This window comes from Drosophila elegans, unplaced genomic scaffold (genome assembly GCF_018152505.1).
Source record: "Drosophila elegans isolate 14027-0461.03 unplaced genomic scaffold, ASM1815250v1 contig_183, whole genome shotgun sequence".
NCBI classification, from domain to species: domain Eukaryota; kingdom Metazoa; phylum Arthropoda; class Insecta; order Diptera; family Drosophilidae; genus Drosophila; species Drosophila elegans.
Genome location: NW_024545550.1, coordinates 139,553 through 159,184, shown reverse-complemented (window position 1 = coordinate 159,184; position 19,632 = coordinate 139,553). Strand labels below are relative to the sequence as shown.

The window sequence follows — 19,632 nt, the reverse complement described above, 5'->3', positions numbered from 1 at the left end:
ATGACACTGCTGCAGCGGGAAAACTCGAAAAGAAAATTCAGGAGAGAGAGAGAGAGAGAGAGAGCGAATGACGGGTTCTAGCTTCTCCGTGATAACAGCAATGGAAACTGATACATTGTGTCGCTGGAAATTGAAATGTTTTGGGGCTTTTGACAGCTCAAATGTGGATATTTCTGATTTAGCCGGCCACTCATTCAATTAGCAAATAAATGATAATCACAATCGAACCGGGGTGGGAAGGGCTTCCTAATGAAGCATCCACGCCGGATAGAAATACCAGTGCACATACGACTCGACTAACAAAGCGATGAATGATCATGGTATCATACTCAGAAATGAGAGCTTAACCCATGTCGTAAATGTGGGCAGACGTCTTAATTCTTCTTCTTATCAGCTAGCCCGACACCCTGACAAACAGAGATCTCTTCATGTGTGGACATGAGCCCGGTCCGTAACACACTTTTCCATATTGAGTGGAAGTTTTAAAGCCATGCCATAAACCCATAATTCACCGAGTGACGACCGCTAACTGGTACCTGAAAATGCAGGTAAAAACACCAGGTAATAACACTCACACTAAATGGATTTACTTTTCATCGTGTTTATCGGTTTGTATTTAATATTTTGTTCACAACATGAAAAAGAAATGGTAGAAAAATATGACATTGTGATTATTAAAGGTTTTAATACATAAACCCATATTTCATTAGTTTTAGTCTTCGCTTTGCAATGTTTTTTTTTCGTTTGTTTAGATAATGTAAAGTAAAAATGATAAACAAATAAGTGATCTTCAGTTGGTTAATCGAGAAAAGAATGTAAAAATTAAGTTATAAAGGGAAAATAAATAATTCTTCGTCTGGAGGTTCAATATTCTCTCCGCTTCTCTTCAATTCGCCAACGTTCGTTGATGATGTAAAATTGTTTTACACAAGGTTGAGCAACATTATATAAATCGTCCTTCGCCTTTAAAGCTACTAACATTCATTGGTTAGTGCCAAATTTATCTAGATTTCACATTTTTTTTTTGCGTTTTTTAAATATTTTTCGTTTGTTTTTGTACATTTTCTAAATGTTTTTTCGTTTTTTTTTGTTCTATTTTTTCGTTTTGTTGTGTTTGTTTTTTTTTTTGGTGATAATGTGGTTGTGTTTTCTGTATTGATTCATTAATGTAAATTAAAATTAGCATTCATTTTGGTTTTCCATGAAAAATCAATGAAGCATCTTGGCTAATAAAAATCGTGAGGGTTTCCGCCTCCGTTTGAATAAGTTAAACTCGTTCAACTCAATAGATAATACAACGCATGTTTTAGCCAAACTAATCACAATCTCCTGCCTCTGGGAGCATATATGAATTGCAATCCGTCCGTTCTGTCACTACTTCTCCTGCAGGCGCAGCATCTCGCTGATGCTCTTGCTCTGGTAGAAGAGCCGCACGACATGGGTGCCAGCTCCCTTGGTGGCCAGAATCTCCACCTGGAATGTCTCGGAGAAACGTGCGTCAATGAATGTCTGCAGCAGGGCCACATCGCACTTGGCCATGGTGGCCGCCTCTAGCTCGCAGTGTTTACTGTATCGCTCCGGTTTGGCCAGCTCCTCGGGCAGCTCCCGGAACTGCTGCGTCACAGCGTTGTTGCCAAAATCAATAAAGTGCACCTCGCACTTGCCCTCGTCCAGAACCTTGACGATCTGGGCGCGGTAGAAAACCTCATCCTCTGGAAACTGGGCGACGCACAGAGCTCCCACTTTAAGGTCGCTAAAAACGGGCAAATCCTGCTCTGCATCCAGCAGTTTATCAGTCATCTTCTCTAGCGCCGGCACATCACTCTCCATCTGGACGTAGAAGGATCGTGGGTCATCGTACTGCACCACCACGCAGTTGTGCAGCTCGACTTCCAGCGGCTTTTGCACACCGGCCACTGTGCTGGCCAGCTCCTGGGCAAAGTCCTTATAGTTGATACGCAGTTGAGCGGAAAGCGGTTTGGTTCCATCCTCATTCGGCTGAGTGGTTATCTCGTACACTTCCCCGAAATGTTGCTCCAGTAGAGCGGCGAAGGCCTCCTCTAGCTTGACATCGGGCACATCTTTTGGGATCTCACTCAGCTGGCAGTGCAAGGCCAGTGGTGAAATCGACTCTATCTCCTGGGGCAACTGCCAGACCTCCGAAACGGTCAGCGAGTTTCCATAGTCCAGCAAAAAGGTTTCAAAACCCTTGCTTTCCTCCAAAACAGATTTAATGATGCACCGATAGTAGCAGGCATCCTCCTGGGAGTAGCAAACACCCTTTGAATTTATGCTGGGATCGCTCAATATCTTCAATTGCTCTCTGCTCAGCGACTGCAGTGTCTTTACAATCAAATCCAAATCGGGTGAATTGTGCTTCAATTGCACATAGAAACTCTTCGGTGAGTTGCCATGCGAGATGACACATTCCGAGTTCTCGTTTTTCTTCTGGATTACTTTCAACTCCGCCTCAATGAGCTTCTGAAGCTGCTCGTTGATGTTCAGGGCTTTCTTATCCCTGGATGTTAGTCTGACCACCGGCGGACTGGCCGTCTTGTCTACAAACTCCACAGCCACAACACCATTGCAGCTGTCCAGCAGCGCGTCAAGTGTTGCAAGGGCCAAGGTCTTGTTCCTCTCAAATTCAGCGCTGTGTTCCAGGCTGCAGATCTCGGCAACAGGTTTGATGAGCGTAAATTCCTGGGGCAACTCGTACAGCTTGTCAGCCACTGTCACGTTGCCGTAATCAACGAATATGACTTTGTATTTGTCATCATCGAGCACTTCCAGAATGCGTGAGCGATAGAATTCATTGTCGTCGGAAAATTGAGTCACGCACAACTCATCCACTGAGCCCTTTTCCTTCTTGGGCTGCAGCTTTGTGCCATTCAGTTTTTCGCAAATAATATCCATCAAGGCATCCTTCTCACTAAACTGTAGGTACATATGGGACGTATTCTCCACGTGTGTAATGATGGCCTTGGTGGTGACTGTCAGCGACTCCTTGCTGGCTTCCTTTGCTTCCTTTCGCTGGCACAATGGAAGCAGTCGCTCGATTATGTTCTCTCCATCTAACAACAGATCAATGGTGACGTGTTCCTGACCTGGCTTTATAAGCTGTGTGGTAAAGACCAGCTCACCCTCTCCAGTTAGCTCGGCGAATTTAGCCTCCGCCTCTGCAGACCAAGAGGTGTAACCCTCCGGCAACTGGAGAGTGCATTTCTTGGACAAGCTGGGCAGGTTAGCAATCTCTTCGGAAAGCTGCAGGCACTTTGATGTGGTGGAGGTGTTGCCGTAGTCAATGAAGAGCACTTCATATCGGGAGTCAGGTAGCTGCCTAAGCAACTGGGCTCGATACCACAGCTCATCGTCCTCGAAGAGAGCCGCCACAATGGAGCCCTTTTCGAATCGCTCCAATGGCTTCAGTTTGTCCTCATCGCGCAAATACATCTCGATTAGCTCGAGCGCCTTTGAATCTCGTTCCAGCTGAATAAAGAAGTCACAAATTCCGTTTACGTGTGATATGTAGCAGCTGCATCCACTGGTCACATACTCCAGGGGCCTAGCAAATCCATCGGCGATCAATTTCTTGGCCACATCCTCACCCTCGATAAACACATTCACATAGCTGGTCGTTTGGTGATCTCCTTGGGTAAGGTACTCCAAGTGCAGGTTCTTTGTGTATGATTCGTTGAAGAGGCCATTCGCTGCATCCACCCAATCGGCAGTGCCTTTGGGGCAAATGGGGAGTGCACAGGGCAAGCAGAAAGGCTCGATATGTGACCACATGCTCTCCTTGATGTCAGTTGTGTCCGAAACGCAATCCGTGTTGCCAAAGTCAATGAACAATAGTACCATCAGCTCGGCATCCATGATCTTGGCGCGATACCAGCATTTGTCCACCGAGTACAGCGAAATGCAGTCGGCGCCATTGACCACATTCATCAATTGAGGCAACGACGGAGAAACTATCTGAAGGTTTTCCTGCAGTCGATGCAGTTTTTCCAGCCGATCGATGGGATGAACGAAGAAGTGAGCTGGATTGTCGCAATGGCTTAGCACAACGGTTTCCATGTCTTTGTATGGATCTTCTTTTGGAGGCTTCGCTGGCTCTGGAGCGGCCTCTTGGACGACTGGCTTGGCTTCTGGTTCTTCTACAGCGACTGGAACTGGAGTGGGTGGTTTTGGCACTGGCGTTGGCTCCACAGGAACCGGAGTAGGCGCTTTTGGTAAAACTGGTGAAATGGCAGGAGATGGAGCCGACTCCACTGGCTTGCTCTTCTTTGGCTCCCGTTCTTTGTCATTGTGTTGCTTTTTCTTGGGCGAGGCATTTGCCGAGCTCGACTTGCTGTTACTGCCAGTTTCCTTGCGCCCTCTTTCCTCCTCGTCGTCCAATGTGAGGTCCACCGTTTCAATAAACTCGTAAGTGCGCGCCTTTCCCTTCTCCATCTGCTTGCGCATGTAATCGAGATCCTGGCCGGGAATGAGTTTCTCTGCCTTGAGCTGGTCTGTCACACTCTGATTGTTCTCCATTACGACATCGGCAATGAGGTGATTGCGACGCACCTCAATCGATTTGACAGTAACAACCTTCTCCTCTAGAATCTCACCTAGACGCGCCTGTAGTTTGCTTTCGTTGCTGGGACGACCAAGCGGCAAATTGATTTCTACTGCGAAGCCGCTCGCGTGTTCATAAAACTTGTTGTCCAATGCCTTGATATCGTCACGCTTTACTTCTTCCGTGTTGCCGTAATCGATGTAGAACACCTCGATGCGTGCCGCACTTGAATCCTTTCCAGAGATTCTGGCTCTGTACCAGTTGCCATCGGAACTATGGACTGCACATATCTGTCCCGCATCGTATTTATTCAAGGAGTCACCTTTTAATATAAAGCGAAAGAGGTTTAATATAAGTAAAATGTAATATGTAATATGGAATATTTACCTTTGGCCTCATAGTGTTCAAACATATTATCCAATAAATTCTGCATCGCAGGTAAAATTGCCTTCGGTTGGACAAATATGCGGTAGGGTTTAGCGATGTACACCACGAGTGCTTGGAATGAGCTCAGCACTACGGGATAAGGGCAGACAAATGCCTTGCGATCCTCCTTAAACAGCGGCATTACAGGTCTTAGGTGAATGCTTAAAAAACCGATCAATAAGTTTAATAGTTTTGTTTAATGTTATTTGACAATCGATTTTGAAGTTAAGAAAGTTAAACTATCTGACGATTACTGTTACTGCGGTGATGTAGTAAATTACAGATAATACTTACATGTTGTTTTCACAGACATTCTTAACATTGAAGGCAAACGATTTGCCCTCGTAGAACTCCTTGAATCGCCTGGCCAAATCAGGATTGGACTTTACGAATTTCGCATCGTCGTAGCTGCACAGGAAGCTAACATTGTTGCAGTAATCAAGCTGAACCTTAAAGCTCGTCATGTCCCGAATGGAGGTGAATTTGCCTCTAATCTGCTGACCAGCCAAAAGGCTTACGCGAATCTCTGTACAAATATTAAGGAATATAGTTAATAATTTCAATTATATAAAGATTAATAGTTTGAACTAAGTTTTCGGAATGAAACTAATTGTCTTACCTGAAGCTACCTCAGTGAGGAATTCGGCCTTGACCAGTGTGTCCCTCAGCGAGGATCCGTTTACAAACATGTTGACTGTGTAGGAGCAACTAGTAGTGTTATTTGAGCCGTGGTTACTCTTCTCCTTGGACAGAAACTCGCAATCCACCTTGGCATTGACTGGAACGAACTTCTCCATGCGATCCACAATGTACAGGGGATCGTAGTTGGTGACCACGCTGTGGAAGCTGCAGCGATGGGCCATGCAGGGTGGCTCTGCGAAGCGTTGCTCCAGCTGCCAGACATCTTCTGATGTGACGGTAATTAGGCTGCCCGTGTCCACGCAAAAAACTCGATACTTGCGCATCATGTGGTTGCAGGCGATTACTGTAGCTCGCAGAATGGCGTTGTCCTTTCGCTGGCGCACCACCACAGTGGAACCAACCTTCAATTGAAGTGGCTGATGCTGCTTCTGACGGTAGAATTGTCGCATATCGCGCAGGACGGTATCGTACTTGGCAGCGGCCGACTTTGGCACCACGTAGAATTGAAAAGGCGAAACCCACCAAGACAGACTAGCCGCCTCCTTCCCAGGTGTCTTCATCTCCTGCACCACGTAGGGCTTGTCTAGGGGGACATACTTCTCAGGCTTAGTGGCTGCCACCGATTCGGTGGTGGATGAGGTCGCATCACTCTCAACTCCGCTGGAGCGCTTTGAGCTGGCTGTACCGTCTAGCGTGGACTTTTGGCGCTGCGGTTTCTGGGCAAAGCCCTGCGGTGCATTCTGGGAGCGTTGGTTCTTCTGCTGCCCATCTGGATTCTTGCGTGGTGATTCGTTGTTATTAAAGCGTCTAGAAAAAGGAATAGAGTTTTATTAAAAAGGTGCTGTATCTGAAAGTACTTTTCGTACTCAATGCAAATGAGACTCACGTATTTTTATTCGCTTCCTGTTTTCCATTGTGCCGTGGTGACTGAATCGGCGTACGGCCATTCTGCTGTCGGTTGCCCTTGCGGGGTGAACTCATGCCACTGGTGTAGCTGCTGGTACTCTGGGTCTCAAAGCTCGAGTCCAAATGGCGATCGAGTCGCTGACTGTGCTGCTGCTGCTGCTGCTGACGCTTGCTGTCCTTTGAACCCGCCGAGGTGGAGCTGCGCTTGTCCCAGTCTCCAGAGTTTTTGCTTCCCCCCGTTTTCATTGGCGGATGAGATTCAACAGTCTGTTGCTGTTGCTGCTGCGGCTGCTCCTTTTGTTGTGACTGCTGCTGCTGCTTCTCGTGTAACTGCAGGCGATCCTCACTCTCCACAATGCTGGTAGAGTTAAGAATTAGGCTTTTGTCCAGCTCAGAAGAGACCACCGACTCCGCACGCGTGTTGTTGGCATTGAACTGACCCTTTTCGAGCGATAGATACTGCTCGAAGGGCATGGAAAGTTTGTAGAGTTTCTTCATCACATTCAGGTTCTTGGCCAGCAAATTAACCACATTCAGACCATCGGGTTCGATGCGAAAGATACGCACACTGAATGTACGACGACGGATGTTGGACTCCTCAGCCAGCATCTCAAACTGGTCAGTGATCTTGTCCTGACTCAGTTCGCTGTTCTCGAAGCCCTTCAGACAGCACTTGATTGCCTGGCGCGGCATCTCCAAATGCTTCTCGGCAATGTGTCCAATAAGATGGCGCTTTACATTTTGTTCGTAGCCAAAATCCACGTGCCTTACAATTACAGAATCATCAACGCGCAGGATCTCAGCACGATACCATTCCTGATCACATTTGACAATGCAGGGTGCGCCCAGGATTAACTGATCGGGTACTTTCTGGTTCGCATTGTAGTACGAAAACATCTCGTCCATCAGCTGCTCGAACTTTCCGATGTTGGACACTTTCTGCACATAGAAATTGCTGGGCGAATCAATAAAGCGAATCTCTACGGCGTCGTCGTTTTGCAGTTGCTCTGCCTTGGCGTAAGATTGACGTGAGTTCTTCAGCTGCCTAAGTAGCTCCAGCATATTGGTGCCCTAAATGGAAATATCAATCGTCAGATTTGTACATTGCAATAGAGGTTATTTTTTTGGCGGTTAATTATGTTTGAACTTACGTTCTGGTTGAGGTGGCAGGTCTGCATGGAGCCCACGCTCTCCGGCGGCTGCACAGTCAATTCGAAGTTCATATATATGGCCGATTTCTTGAAAATCCGTTTCATGCTCTCGTCAATGGGCTCGATCTCCTTGGTTCCGGCCAAGGCGAAGCGAAAGGCGAATGGCTTTATTTCCAGCAGCTCTGGTGGTATTTGAAAGAGGTCGCTGGTCGACAGCAGCTCCGAGTTACCGTAGTCGACATAGACGACGCGGTAACGTTGGGCGTAGATAGCGCTAACCAGAGCGCGATACAAGTGGCCATCTTCTGAGAAGCGGGCCACACAAGCGGTTCCGAGTTCTGGAGCCTGGGTGAGGGGCTTTAGATTTGTCCGCTCAATCTGACCCATCATGGCGCTCAGATCATTGCCGCTGCTCTTTAGATGCACCCAGAACAAGTAAGGACCGTTCTCCACATAGCTTATATCCACGTCGTATTTGTGACCCACCGTTAAGCTTGTGGTTCTGAAGGCCGGAATGGTTCGTTGCTGTGCCCGCTGCGCCAGCGAAGGCGTTGGCGGCGGGGTGAAGCGTGCCGGGGCATAACTAAGTGGCACGTAGTTCACCGACTGATTATAGGACTGCAAGGGCACATTTGGAGCGACCAGCGGCATGGCGGTCATCGGTTTGTTCATGCGAACATTATAGTAAGTGTAAAGCGATCGGGAAGCCGCCTTCGGCACAAGAGGTTGAGCAGCCGGTTCAACGGCCTGATAGTTGGCACGGTTAAAAGGATTGGCCGGCACAAACGCCGGCTTCTGAGTATTGGCCAGGCCTTGCATTGGCACCTGTACATTTGTCTGTAAAATGGAATGCTTATATAAACATGACTTCTGTAGAAACTCAAGTGTCACATACCACATTGGACAGAGGCAGCTGTTTGGGCGAATAGTCTGGTGCGTCGACATTCAGCGGCCTTGGTGGCGTCACCTGGATCGAACGCTGTGCGTCCAGGCGAGCGGACAGGGATCGACGCACCGCCAGCTGCTCACGGGCAATGTCCGTGGGCGTCTTTGCATTGTGTATGCTATTATTGTTGTGCTCGATGACGGGCGACTGCGGAGCATCCTTCCACAGCTTCTTGCAGTGATCCTTCATGAGTTGTGGGGCCACCGGGGCACCAATTTGCCTCTGTTGCACCAGAAACTCGTTGAGCTCAAAGTCTTTCCATCGCAGGCTGGCGAACTTTTGGCCACAGATCTGTGTTGGATCGATGGCGATTTGTACAGTCTGGTTGACGATTAGCTGGTGAACCACCGGCAGATCAGCCTCCCAATCAGAGCAGATGCCCAGCACAATGTACTGGGAGCAGAGCAGGGGAATGTTCTGCAGCAGCTTGGGCTGCTTGGGGAACATTAACTGAAAGGGATAAGAGGGCTAAATATTGAAATCTGGAGAGATGGTGTATCAACACTCACATCATGACTGTTCACAGTGCGCTTGTAGCCAAAGTCCAGGAACTCGATCTCGGTGCGCATCATCTGACCCTCAAGCTCTGCGCTGACCACACGTGTCCTCATGTACTCCACATCGCCGGGAGCCGGGCCATTCGTCCGCTTGAAGACGCAAAATGTGCCGGGTGTGAGAAGAGCCTGCTGGCGCTCCACTGACCAACTGGGCTCGATGGCAAAGCATGTGGGCAGCACCTGCTCGATGCGCTTGCTGACCAGGAAGGCGGCGTCTCTGTTTACCTGGCCGTAGACCTTCAGGTACGGGCCCACGTGATCCAGGTGGGTGATGTATAGGTCCACATTCGAAGGACCCGCATTCGGCGGTTGTCCATTCATGTTTGGGTGTTGTTATTCGCTAGAAACAAAGATAATTATGTTTAAGATGCCTTGTAACAATTGGAAACTGCAGCCTTGAAATTCCAGGGACGAAACACACACACACACTGGCAGGAACCGTTATTTTGGGCCGGCAAAAAGTAGACAGCCCTGGATTCTAACTGGATATGCATACACTTGCTTGGAATGCACCTTTACGTGTGTGAGTGCGAATGTTTGCTTTTTTGTTTAATCGCAAAGTAATTAAAAAATGCCAAAGCTACTCACGTCTTGTCGTCGTCGTTGTCCAGAATAAAAGCGAATCTCTGAAAAAATGCCCTGCCCCTCGCCAGGTGCCCACTTCTCTCACTATCTCTCTCTTTCTTGTCCCTGTTATTTAATTCTATTTGCTGCCTGGCTTACGGAATTGGACGGCGTCTTCGGGGGGTAAAATGTGGCACACTTCTAAATGGCTGGGCTATGGACTCTTTTCTGGTCACTTTTAGTGGAAGAAAGTCTTGCGAGTGATTAGAAATCGCGATGCACACAGACACCTCCGTTCCACGTCTGTGCAGGTGCAGCGATTTTATTTCTATTTGGAGCTTTCAGTCTTTTGAATTTCTTGGGGGCCTGCTCGGCATGTGCCACCCGTGTTAACTGTGATTCGTAATGGTTGTGTCAGTTCGGAAAAAGCAATTAATCAACGCGAAATAAATTAAATCGAAAAGTATCACTCTGCCACCCAACTTTTCCACAAGACAACGAAACGACGACCAGTGTGACCGTATCAAAGTCACTTCACTAACCAAAAAATCCCTCAGTATGGGCCCGTTCACACCGGTGTATAATTAGAAGATGAAAACGCAGAGTTTTGCTTAAAAGTATAAACAAAAGTAAAATTAAAACCCGACACTACTGGTTTGGAAGCAGAGTGTACTTTGAAAAGCTCGGTCCACCGATCTTCTTTAAATTTTCAGGATATACAACATATGTGTTTTAGATTGATAAAGGTAGTATTTTGGGAAACAACGACAAATTTGGAAACAAGTAAAAAACTAAGCAGGGTGCATAACACCAAAAAATAAGTAAGCTAGTTCAGAAAAAAAATTATGCATCGGCCGGGAATCGAACCCGGGCCGCCCGCGTGGCAGGCGAGCATTCTACCACTGAACCACCGATGCTCTTGGCAGTACTCAAACTGGTGCTGGTATGAATGCGGCACGACGGGAATCAACAACCTGTTGATGTTGGGGCATTCCTGTCACTTGGAAGCCTCCCCCCAAGTGGACTCCGTGGCGCAACGGTAGCGCGTCCGACTCCAGATCGGAAGGTTGCGTGTTCAAATCACGTCGGGGTCAAGGCAGTACAGTTTTTTTTTCTTTTACTACGTTTTGCAAGAAAAGACATTTTTTCAACAGTGTTTAAATACATAATTTATTGTATAATTAATAAGCAGCTTCGATTTACTACAAGCAACATCATTTATGATACACAATGAGCATTAAATTTTAACATTTAAAATCGTCCAATACGTTTACGTTCCTTATACAGAACAATTTGAATATAACTTGTTATATAGGATAACATACATACATAACTACAGATTTGATTACTTTTTATGAACTCTGTTTAAATTGTAAATTCCCTAAACAATTTGCGTTGATTTATTATCAGTTTTTCCCTTATTGCACAATGCATTACTCGTATGTATAAATTGTAAAAATTATCGTTCAAGTGCCATAAAACTGCATATAAAATTGAACATAAAACTACCCAACACCGGAAATCAATTCTCAACCTCTTCGAAGCTCGCCGCTCTTTACTCTCTTCTAGGTAAATGTATGTATCTAACAGAATTTCCAACAATTTTTACACAAATCAACAAAGCAATCATTGCACTAACTAAATGAAATCAATCCTAAAAACATAAACTAATGGACCCTGTGTTTCGTTTCATTTTTTGTTTCTTTGTATATAAGCGCTTCCAAAAATATTGTAATGGATTAGTTGGTCTCGGATTTCGATATCGTCCTTAGTGTCCACTCTATTTGCTATTGACTAAGTTCAGGAATTCCTCACGGGTCTTGGGATCGTCTCGGAACACGCCCAGCATAGTTGAGGTAACAGTTTTGCTGTTGATTTTCTGCACGCCCCGCATCACCATGCACATGTGCCTGGAAAAGGGAACATTTGAAATGCGTTATCAGAAAAAGTACAAAGTACACTTGTTTAACAACTATTATACACCCAGTGCTTCAGAAGTAAAATGATATATTGTAGACTTCAAAAAGAATCAAAGCCTTTAAGGGGCAAGTAACCATTCCGTAACTAGGTCTTAAGTACCAGGTATCTTGTAGACTAAAAATATCTTTCTTGATTGAAATAAATGTAATTTTAAATACTTACACTCCCTCTACTACAACAGCTACACCCGCAGGTTGAACTGCCTGAGTTACAGCCACTGCGATCTGCTTCGTCAAGCGCTCCTGGACTTGCAGTCGACGCGAAAAGATTTCCACAATGCTGAAAGAAAAAATGTAATTAAATAAAATATGTTTCCAGATATTGCTTAGGGCGTATCTTACCGTGCCAGTTTGCTGAGGCCGAGAATCTTGTTGCACGGCAAGTAACCGATAGATACTTTGCCGTAGAACGGAACCAGATGGTGCTCACACATGGAAAACATCTCGATGTCCTTGACCACCACCATTTCGTCATGATCCTCGTCGAACACGGCGCCATTTAGAACGTCTGCCGAAAGATAAAAAGAGAAATGGTAAAAGAAAAAAAAGATATTCCAACGTTGACCCCGACGTGATTTGAACACGCAACCTTCCGATCTGGAGTCGGACGCGCTACCGTTGCGCCACGGAGTCGTTGTTGAAACGACCGCCCAAAGTCCCACAAACACGAAGCCACTCAAATGCCGTTCCCACTTGTGATTTATAGCGCGCGTAATTCGTGTTAGATTTATTTGCTGCATAACTGAATGTTAAGTTCAAGCGAGTGTGAGTGTTAAAGTGGTCGTTGGGGGGTGACTTGGTGGTTATGGTTCTTTTGGAGTGTGAGCTTTCGCCTTAAACGATGTGCTCTTGAGATTCCCTGACTAGTTGCTCGGAACAAAGCCGCACACCCACTTTCCCGCTCTTAATATACAGACCGGAAAGCTTCAGTGCGTTTCCTGACCAACCAACGAAACCCACAACCAACGTCTGGGGTCTCCGGCTCCCTCAATGTCAGTTTGGCAAGTCACGTTGAATCCGCGCCTCTTGCCTTCTTCGAATTCGGGTTAAACACAAGCCAACCCATTCTATTGCCGAAGGCTATTCACTTTCGTTTAACTCATTTAGCTTTCAAATGGTCAGCACACTTGCGTTGTTTGTTGTTGATCTTAAATTTACATGCGATTTTATTTGACAAACTGTAGAACCTGATTTTTATCTCGGACAACCGGTTTGGTTCGCTGGTAGCCGTATTATTCGCAATTCCATTTGGTTTTTTTTTCAAACGACTCGCATTGATTACATGACAAGTTCAAATGCGATTGCAGTTGTAAACATGAAGATAAAATGCAGGCCAAATGCAGGCTATTGTGTCTGCAACAGGCGATGCGAAAAGATTTCACCAATGCCGTTGGATAGTTCCAAACATTGTTATATAATCTAGATACATATCTTTTTTTTCATTAATATTTCACGTGTTTTTAAATCACTTCATTATGCTTTAGATTTGATAGGAGGTTCCCGAAATTCTCTAATGGATCTTCTTTTGTAACTGTATTTTATCTATCCACTCACTTATTCATGGTAATTGCACTAATGCACTGTAGCGGACTGAGGAACCCCCGATAAAAGTGGAGTACTGCGTGAATCATTCACGATAAACTAGTTTTCGCTCGCAATGGGAAACCCAGGATGAGCAACGCCGATCACTGACCTGGTGCTAATTGCCCCAAATGAGATGTGCTTACCCTCGAGACTCTGGTCGTAGCCCTTCGTGAAGTACAGCATGGCCTTGGCCGCCCGCTCCGGGGTCTTGATGAGTCCCTGGCGATCGGGATTCTCGCCCAGTCCGCCCAACAGCAGGCGGTACGAGCGAGCCATGTCCGGCAGCAGGGCCTCTCGCGTCGGCGGCTTATGGTCCAGCTCCAGGTCGTGGTGGAACGTGCACTTCTCGTGGCCTGTAAAAGAAATGGAAATGCCAATGTGAACAAGATGAAAATCGTTATCATGGGAGATAGGGAGGCATTGCCCCCTTTGGCGGCTGTGTGTGGCTGTCTATGTACTATCCCCCATTCCGAGGCGCATCTATGACCTGTGAACCCGAACCCAAACCCCAATCCACTGATAGGAGGCTGTTTCATGTTCAAAAAAGAGTTTGTATACCATCCTAGCTTTCAGATTAATCGGTTCTGCATGGCTTTCGGAGCGTAGAATCTCTGGTTCCCTGGTTCCCTGGACTTGGCCTGACCCCACCACTACCTGGCGTTGTCGATGTACGCGGTGTCATTGGTGTTTTCGGTTGTGTACCATCGCTTTCCGGAGTGCTGCCGTTGGTTTTCAGGATGAGGCGGGGTCTCTGGTTTCCGGCCACGGCAACAACTGGAGCCACAATATCCTCCGCGGGCGTTCCAGGATGGGTCTCCTCCGGCTGGGATGTTTGCGCCCTGTCGGCCAGCGACGAGGTGCCCGAGGTGCTACTTGTTGAGCACACGCTGTTGTTGCGGCCGCGCGACAGGATGTGGGCCTGCGGGAAGTTGGTGTCGTCAATGGCGTCGTTCAGCTCGCTGGCACTCATCTCGGACAGTTGGCGGGTGAAGCTCATGGCGGTACGGCTACTCAGGTTTGTTTGCCACTCGAACGGAACTCAATTTGACGGCTGGCTCGCACACACAATCTTCGAAGTTGTTTTCTATATATTTTTCTCGCTGCTGTCTCGTCTCGTTTTTGTTATTAGCTGGACTTTGTGTCGTGTGTTGGCACTTCGGGTGGCTCTGCTCTTCTGCTGGCTGCTGTGGCCAGCAGTGGCAATAAGAACCTCTCGACCGGAGCTTTGAGCGGCGAAAAGCTCAATCTAAACCACCAAAACCCCAACCACCCGACCGCAAGCTCTGCTCCGACTGGCGCTTAGCGGAGATTAGGTGAGCGGAAATAAATCGAGCTGAGCGCAGGTCCACAGTTTGATGTGCATAGTCCAGTGACTCTCAAACTGCACTCGGACTTGTTGCTCTGCAAGGAGGCGCCAAAGCTACAGCAACGGACAAAGAAATAGCACTTGACGTTTTGAAATAGATAAATGTGAAAGGATTGGGTAAATGCACTGGCATTTCTGTTAATTTAATAAATACAATAATTTAATACAAATCTCTTTAAAAAAAAATCAATAAATACAAATTGTAACCAATATTATATCTTTATCAATAACAATTTTAACGAAATTTAGTTTTTACGTTTTCTGTTAGATTTCCCCTAAATGATTGCTGACTTTGGGCACTTTTGGACACGATTAAATGGTCCAAATAATTAAACGCTCTTTTGTTGACCTTAAGTGTGCACAGCCTGGCGCCAACACTAAGTGTTCAAGGTTTCCTCCTTTGTCCTCACGGATTGTTTGACTTATTCTTCAGACTCGCCCAAACTACTCGACTTGGTGACATACGTCAAGGGGTAGTTAAGTTACATTTTCAAGTGAAGCAGTGAGGCTTCGAGCCCAGATAAAATCCAAAATTTAAACCAGCCTCCATCCATCCGCCTCTCCGTCCGCTGCAAAAGACCAAAAGCATGGCGCACCGCCTGCAACTCCGGAGCGATGACTTCGACGTAATCGGCGCAGTGCCGCGCGATCTGTCGGTAATTAAGAACTTTCTGAAACGCGACTGTGCCGTCAAGAGGTTGATCGACATCGAGGAGGAGTTCCTGCAGGAGTGCGTGTTGCGGGGCGAGGATCCGATGAATCCAAACAGGAAGAGCGGAAACGACATCGTGACGCGTGGCGGCGGGCTAGACTCCAAAGCACCTGAGCCTCGACCGGATCCCTGTGCGAGCCAAACACCAGAAAACACACTTGCGTCGGATTATTGTGATCCCTGCCGTCGACTCAAGACCTCTGTGGTGCTGGAAGAGGTGAGTGACCTCTTCTATATTACCCCTTGCTCAAACATTCCAATTTAAAATTTTTGATAGGTTAAATGGAATTAAATCCAATAAGATAAACTAATATTAATTAATTATTATTAATTTATTTAGATTTAGTTTTTATAATAAACCACAATGCACTATGACATAATTGATTGTTTAAATTGATGGTCACCCAAAGATTTTGAAGATGGGAATAAGATCTAAGAAAAGTGCAAGTTTTGGCCATCAAGTATATTATTAAATTATTAACTTTTCAATTTATGATATCTTTTGGCATCTCAAGATCTAAGTCTACTAAGCTGAATTTAAACTTATTATATACTTTTTGCCATCTATTCCCGACCATAGCTCACGAAGCCGGCCACTACGAATCCGGTGTACAACAGAGCCCTGCCGCCGTACTTTGACGAGGAGAGCGTGATGGGCAACTCGTTGCCCGTGAAGTTCCGCTTCCGGCGCAAATTTAACCGCTGCGACCAGGAGAAGCCGGCCCACCTGATGTGCACCACCACTCCGAGCACCAACGTTGTGGTGCTGACCAACTGTTGTGACGTGATGGTGTGGCCCAGTCAGCGGGTTGCCCAGATGAACCGAGTGCCGGTGACCACGCTGACTGGCGAAGCCGATCTCACCGAGTACATGCTGGAGGAGGAGACCATTATGTGAGCGACCATCCACGAAAAGGCAGCGAGCATGGATATGGATACCAGTTTGGAACACATAATTCAATAAAACATTTACCCCGTCCACAATCGTCCTAATTTTACTGGGGAAACCCTGCAGCATCTAACTTGTTGGGCTTCCATTGAAAGTGTCTGCACCCCCCAGCTGTCTAGATATGCTTATTCCCTGCATAAATTCCGCATCTCATCAATTTCTCCCTTGGATTCAAAGAGCTGAACATGCTAATTTTTTGGGGGTCTCTAACTTTTCATGGGCCAAGCAGACAGAGAATCTGTTTTGGGTACGGAGTTGAAGGTTAGGAATAATAATATTTCTTTTGTACAATCATATTAAGTTTGTCTTTAGGATATCGACAAATTCACCCTGAAATACAACGTTATGTAATAAGAATGGTATAAGAATGGTAATCTGTATAAGAATGGTAATCTGATTTCAGTGTGCCAAATCCTCATTAAGAAAAGTTAGTTTAATAGCCTTTTTTTAAACATTGAGAAAGGAAAAATAAATTAAAATTTCCGAAGCAAGATAACACTTAAAGAAGTCTAGACAATTTGTCAATTAACTTTTTGCTTGCAATGTCAATGAAAACCGTTGAGTAAGATAAATATTGAAATCCACATTTAAGTAAGACAATTTGTATAATAAACCCTTTTCACTTAATTTGCAAGATAAGTGTAAAAATAAATTAAAAATTATTAAATACAAATTAAAGAAGTCTAGGCAATTTTTTAAATTAACCCATATCGGTTTTAGTTATTTTACCGACAGAAATAGATTAAAACCTCCCACCGCTCTTTGAGATAGAATAAATCAGTTGAAAATAGCACATGCTGAGTTAGGTAACATATAGTAAAGACAGCTGCAGATGACATTGTCATTGATCGTTCTAACGTAGTCTGGCACAGTAGAACCTCATTAAGGGTAACATCCCTTCGATATGAAAAAAAACAGAGGTAAGACAGGAGGACTGAGTTTTTTTCAATATTTGATTACAATTTGTATGATCAAGCTTTCCTAGGCCTTGTTAGTTTGAGATAGTCGCTTCCTCAGTTGTCGACCTGTTTGGAGTGCAATGCAATTTAGCCACCATTAACATTTTCCACAGGGCAGGTGTTCTCTCCGGCTCTCAGGCCTCGCAACATGTAGCCGACAATTACGCATTACGGAATCAGGAATGCCTTGGCGCGACTGGGGAACCGGGGATTCCGAGTTGGCAGGGTTGCCACCGCCTGGCATTTTCTTGGAGAATTTTTTAAGTGCCTCAATTAGCGGCGAAACACCCGTGAGGCTCGGCTCTCAGTCAGCCAGCCAGTCAGTCAGAGTCAGGCTTTTTATTGACCGCAATCGCTCAAATGTGAAGTACTGCTCACTGCTGCTCGGGCTTATTAGTCACCGACGCAGACACAAGCCCGATATCTGAGGGGCAATCGAAGAAACTGAAAACGGCAAACGGCCGAACGGCCAAATGGCCAAAGCCCACGAATCGAAACCGTTTGGAGCGCCGTACTCGCAATTAAACACTTTTTTAACCTTCACAAAAGTAGTTCAGGTCTCTGTGTACCCTCCCCTCAGCCAACCACCCTTACCCTTCCTTTGGCCAAATACCGGATCACAAGCCGAGGGGTTTATGTCTTTGTCTTTGTCTTTGGGTTTGTCTTTGGCTCATGGCCCACAGTTGGCACCGCTCTCGTTGAATCTGCCAAGTGCCAAGTGGCAAGTGCAAAGCGCCAAGCGCCAAGCAAATCTTTCAATGTCAATGTCAATAGGCACAGTCCAGTCCAGGCCAGTTTCAGTATGTACATTTAAGTTCCTCTTGATATCCGGCACTGAGTGTGGTTTGTACATATATGGGCCAGAAATCCGAGTTCTCTCTCTACGGTTTATGTTCTCGAATTTATGCGGCCCAGCATCGCCGGAAATCGGAGTCGTATCATTATGCGCATCTGATTGAATTTCAATTCTGCTCACTAATCTATGTGTGATGCAATGTCTGGCCAAGATTACATCTCGGCGCCATTAGCCACTTCGGGTGGTGTTGTACTACACACGGAAACTAGATCAAGATCACGTCTAGGAATAGGTATCTTCCCATGGTAACTTCGTAGTATTTTTAAGACTTCTGAAGAGTTAAAGGACAACAATCGAAAACTATTCAAATAAACAAATCAATGTGTTGTGTAAATATTGCATGTATTCCTTAGTCTTTTTGAATTCCAAGCACAACTTTGGATAAACCCCTTTAGAAAAATCCAATAAGCGATAATAATTATTCCCCTAAGTTAATGACTCACTTTCTTTGAAAAGAAATTACTATTTGAACATGTAGTCTAGAATATTAATAATGTTTGGGTGCTTTTTTAGAGTCAACAGACGATAAGGTTTTAAATTAAAATCACACTATGGAACCTCTTAATTGGGAATTTTTATTTTTATGATAAGCTGAACATTTTAGAATGTAAGATGCAAACTAACTAACTAATTACAGATTTCTTAAATTTGGGTTGGGTCAGATTATTAGCACTCTGCTTAAAATGCTTGAATGTATTAAAAATCGAGAGAGATTTGTTTAGGGATTTGTTAAACCATTTTATATCAAAAATCACTCCCCACCAAATGGGTACATTCTAATAAAGTTTTGGTTGGTATTTCGTTTGTAGGAGACTTTTAAACTCGCAAACGATATGAATGAGGTAGAAATCTATCTTCTCGAATAGCATTTTGTTTCTGTTTACCCCTGTGACTCAGATCAGGAAATTATCCCGAACCACGGAACTAGAACTATCTACTTGTTCCGGAGAACTCACCACTTCCATTGCTGGCCAGCTCCATGTTGAGCATTTCCAGTTTCAGCTGCTGGCTGCTTTTGGAGACCGCCAGATCGGTGCTGGAGGCGGCGGAGGCTTCCGCCGTCGGGATCGTGGCGACGGAAACGGCGTCCGCGGCACTGTCGCCATTTTGGGAGCTGCCATTTTGCTCGCTGGTCTGGGGCTTCATTTTGACTGTGGTTATTGACTGACTTTCGGGGCGATGGACACGACGAGGACACGGAATTGTAATAATTTTCTAAGCTTGTGTGATTGGGCTTGTGTTGTTTAAGCGTTCGATGGCGTTGCGGGGTTTTATATTTGGCGCGCTCGCTCCGAATTTATCTGCCGACTAAACCGGCCGAGATTTAGTTGTAACCTTTTTATTATGAAAAATCGAAAGTTCTGCCGCGAGAGGCAGAGCTCGAGTGCTCGGCAGTTTTATCTCGCTCTGCTAACTGTAATTGCTCTCTATTCGCCGCCAAAGCTTTTTGGCTCTCCGCTCCGGTTTAAGCTCTACG

At 45.7% G+C, this 19,632-nt stretch overlaps 3 protein-coding genes and 3 non-coding genes across 9 annotated transcripts; 2 read left to right on the top strand and 4 right to left on the bottom strand.

Moving 5' to 3' along the window:
- Positions 1 to 585: 585 nt before the first annotated feature.
- On the bottom strand, positions 586 to 10,267 carry LOC108145222 (maternal protein tudor). Its single transcript, XM_017270477.2, has 9 exons — positions 9,775 to 10,267; positions 9,139 to 9,526; positions 8,579 to 9,079; positions 7,684 to 8,520; positions 6,513 to 7,603; positions 5,604 to 6,433; positions 5,279 to 5,510; positions 4,946 to 5,145; positions 586 to 4,880 (listed from the first exon to the last, which is right to left on the bottom strand). The coding sequence occupies exons 2-9, from the start codon at positions 9,505 to 9,507 to the stop codon at positions 1,375 to 1,377; spliced, it is 7,566 nt and encodes a 2,521-aa protein (XP_017125966.1). The 5' UTR covers positions 9,508 to 9,526; positions 9,775 to 10,267; the 3' UTR covers positions 586 to 1,374.
- A 329-nt stretch (positions 10,268 to 10,596) lies between these two features.
- Trnag-gcc lies at positions 10,597 to 10,667 on the bottom strand. Its single transcript has one exon. It is a non-coding gene; the product is annotated as a tRNA-Gly (tRNA).
- Positions 10,668 to 10,772: 105 nt separating this feature from the next.
- Positions 10,773 to 10,844, top strand: Trnaw-cca. Its single transcript has one exon. It is a non-coding gene; the product is annotated as a tRNA-Trp (tRNA).
- Positions 10,845 to 10,892: 48 nt separating this feature from the next.
- Positions 10,893 to 19,435, bottom strand: LOC108145248 (GTP cyclohydrolase 1). Of its 4 annotated transcripts, none has more exons than XM_017270525.2 (5): positions 19,112 to 19,435; positions 13,457 to 13,666; positions 12,072 to 12,237; positions 11,893 to 12,009; positions 10,893 to 11,660 (listed from the first exon to the last, which is right to left on the bottom strand). In XM_017270525.2, the coding sequence occupies exons 1-5, from the start codon at positions 19,299 to 19,301 to the stop codon at positions 11,531 to 11,533; spliced, it is 813 nt and encodes a 270-aa protein (XP_017126014.1). In that variant the 5' UTR covers positions 19,302 to 19,435; the 3' UTR covers positions 10,893 to 11,530. The 4 variants fall into 4 exon arrangements, with proteins under 4 accessions (XP_017126014.1, XP_017126010.1, XP_017126012.1 ...); XM_017270521.2 differs by lacking the exon at positions 19,112 to 19,435 and adding an exon at positions 13,965 to 14,486; XM_017270523.2 differs by lacking the exon at positions 19,112 to 19,435 and adding an exon at positions 14,016 to 14,486.
- On the bottom strand, positions 12,291 to 12,362 carry Trnaw-cca. Its single transcript has one exon. It is a non-coding gene; the product is annotated as a tRNA-Trp (tRNA).
- Positions 15,135 to 16,375, top strand: LOC108145249. Its single transcript, XM_017270526.2, has 2 exons — positions 15,135 to 15,608; positions 15,972 to 16,375. The coding sequence occupies exons 1-2, from the start codon at positions 15,267 to 15,269 to the stop codon at positions 16,287 to 16,289; spliced, it is 660 nt and encodes a 219-aa protein (XP_017126015.1). The 5' UTR covers positions 15,135 to 15,266; the 3' UTR covers positions 16,290 to 16,375.
- Positions 19,436 to 19,632: the final 197 nt, after the last annotated feature.

What these genes read in the sequence shown, in the direction of transcription:
- LOC108145222 (XM_017270477.2), bottom strand. Translation starts at nt 9,507, where the DNA reads ATGAATGGACAACCGCCGAATGCGGGTCCTTCGAATGTGGACCTATAC. An exon ending in AGCTGCCTCTGTCCAATGTG is followed by an intron (nt 8,521 to 8,578) that starts GTATGTGACACT and finishes TCCATTTTACAG; the next exon opens with ACAAATGTACAGGTGCCAAT. An exon ending in AATGTCTGTGAAAACAACAT is followed by an intron (nt 5,146 to 5,278) that starts GTAAGTATTATC and finishes CGGTTTTTTAAG; the next exon opens with CATTCACCTAAGACCTGTAA.
- LOC108145249 (XM_017270526.2), top strand. Translation starts at nt 15,267, where the DNA reads ATGGCGCACCGCCTGCAACTCCGGAGCGATGACTTCGACGTAATCGGC. An exon ending in CCTCTGTGGTGCTGGAAGAG is followed by an intron (nt 15,609 to 15,971) that starts GTGAGTGACCTC and finishes TCCCGACCATAG; the next exon opens with CTCACGAAGCCGGCCACTAC.
- LOC108145248 (XM_017270521.2), bottom strand. Translation starts at nt 14,310, where the DNA reads ATGAGCTTCACCCGCCAACTGTCCGAGATGAGTGCCAGCGAGCTGAAC. An exon ending in TACATCGACAACGCCAGGTA is followed by an intron (nt 13,667 to 13,964) that starts GTGGTGGGGTCA and finishes TTTCTTTTACAG; the next exon opens with GCCACGAGAAGTGCACGTTC. An exon ending in CTACGACCAGAGTCTCGAGG is followed by an intron (nt 12,238 to 13,456) that starts GTAAGCACATCT and finishes ATCTTTCGGCAG; the next exon opens with ACGTTCTAAATGGCGCCGTG.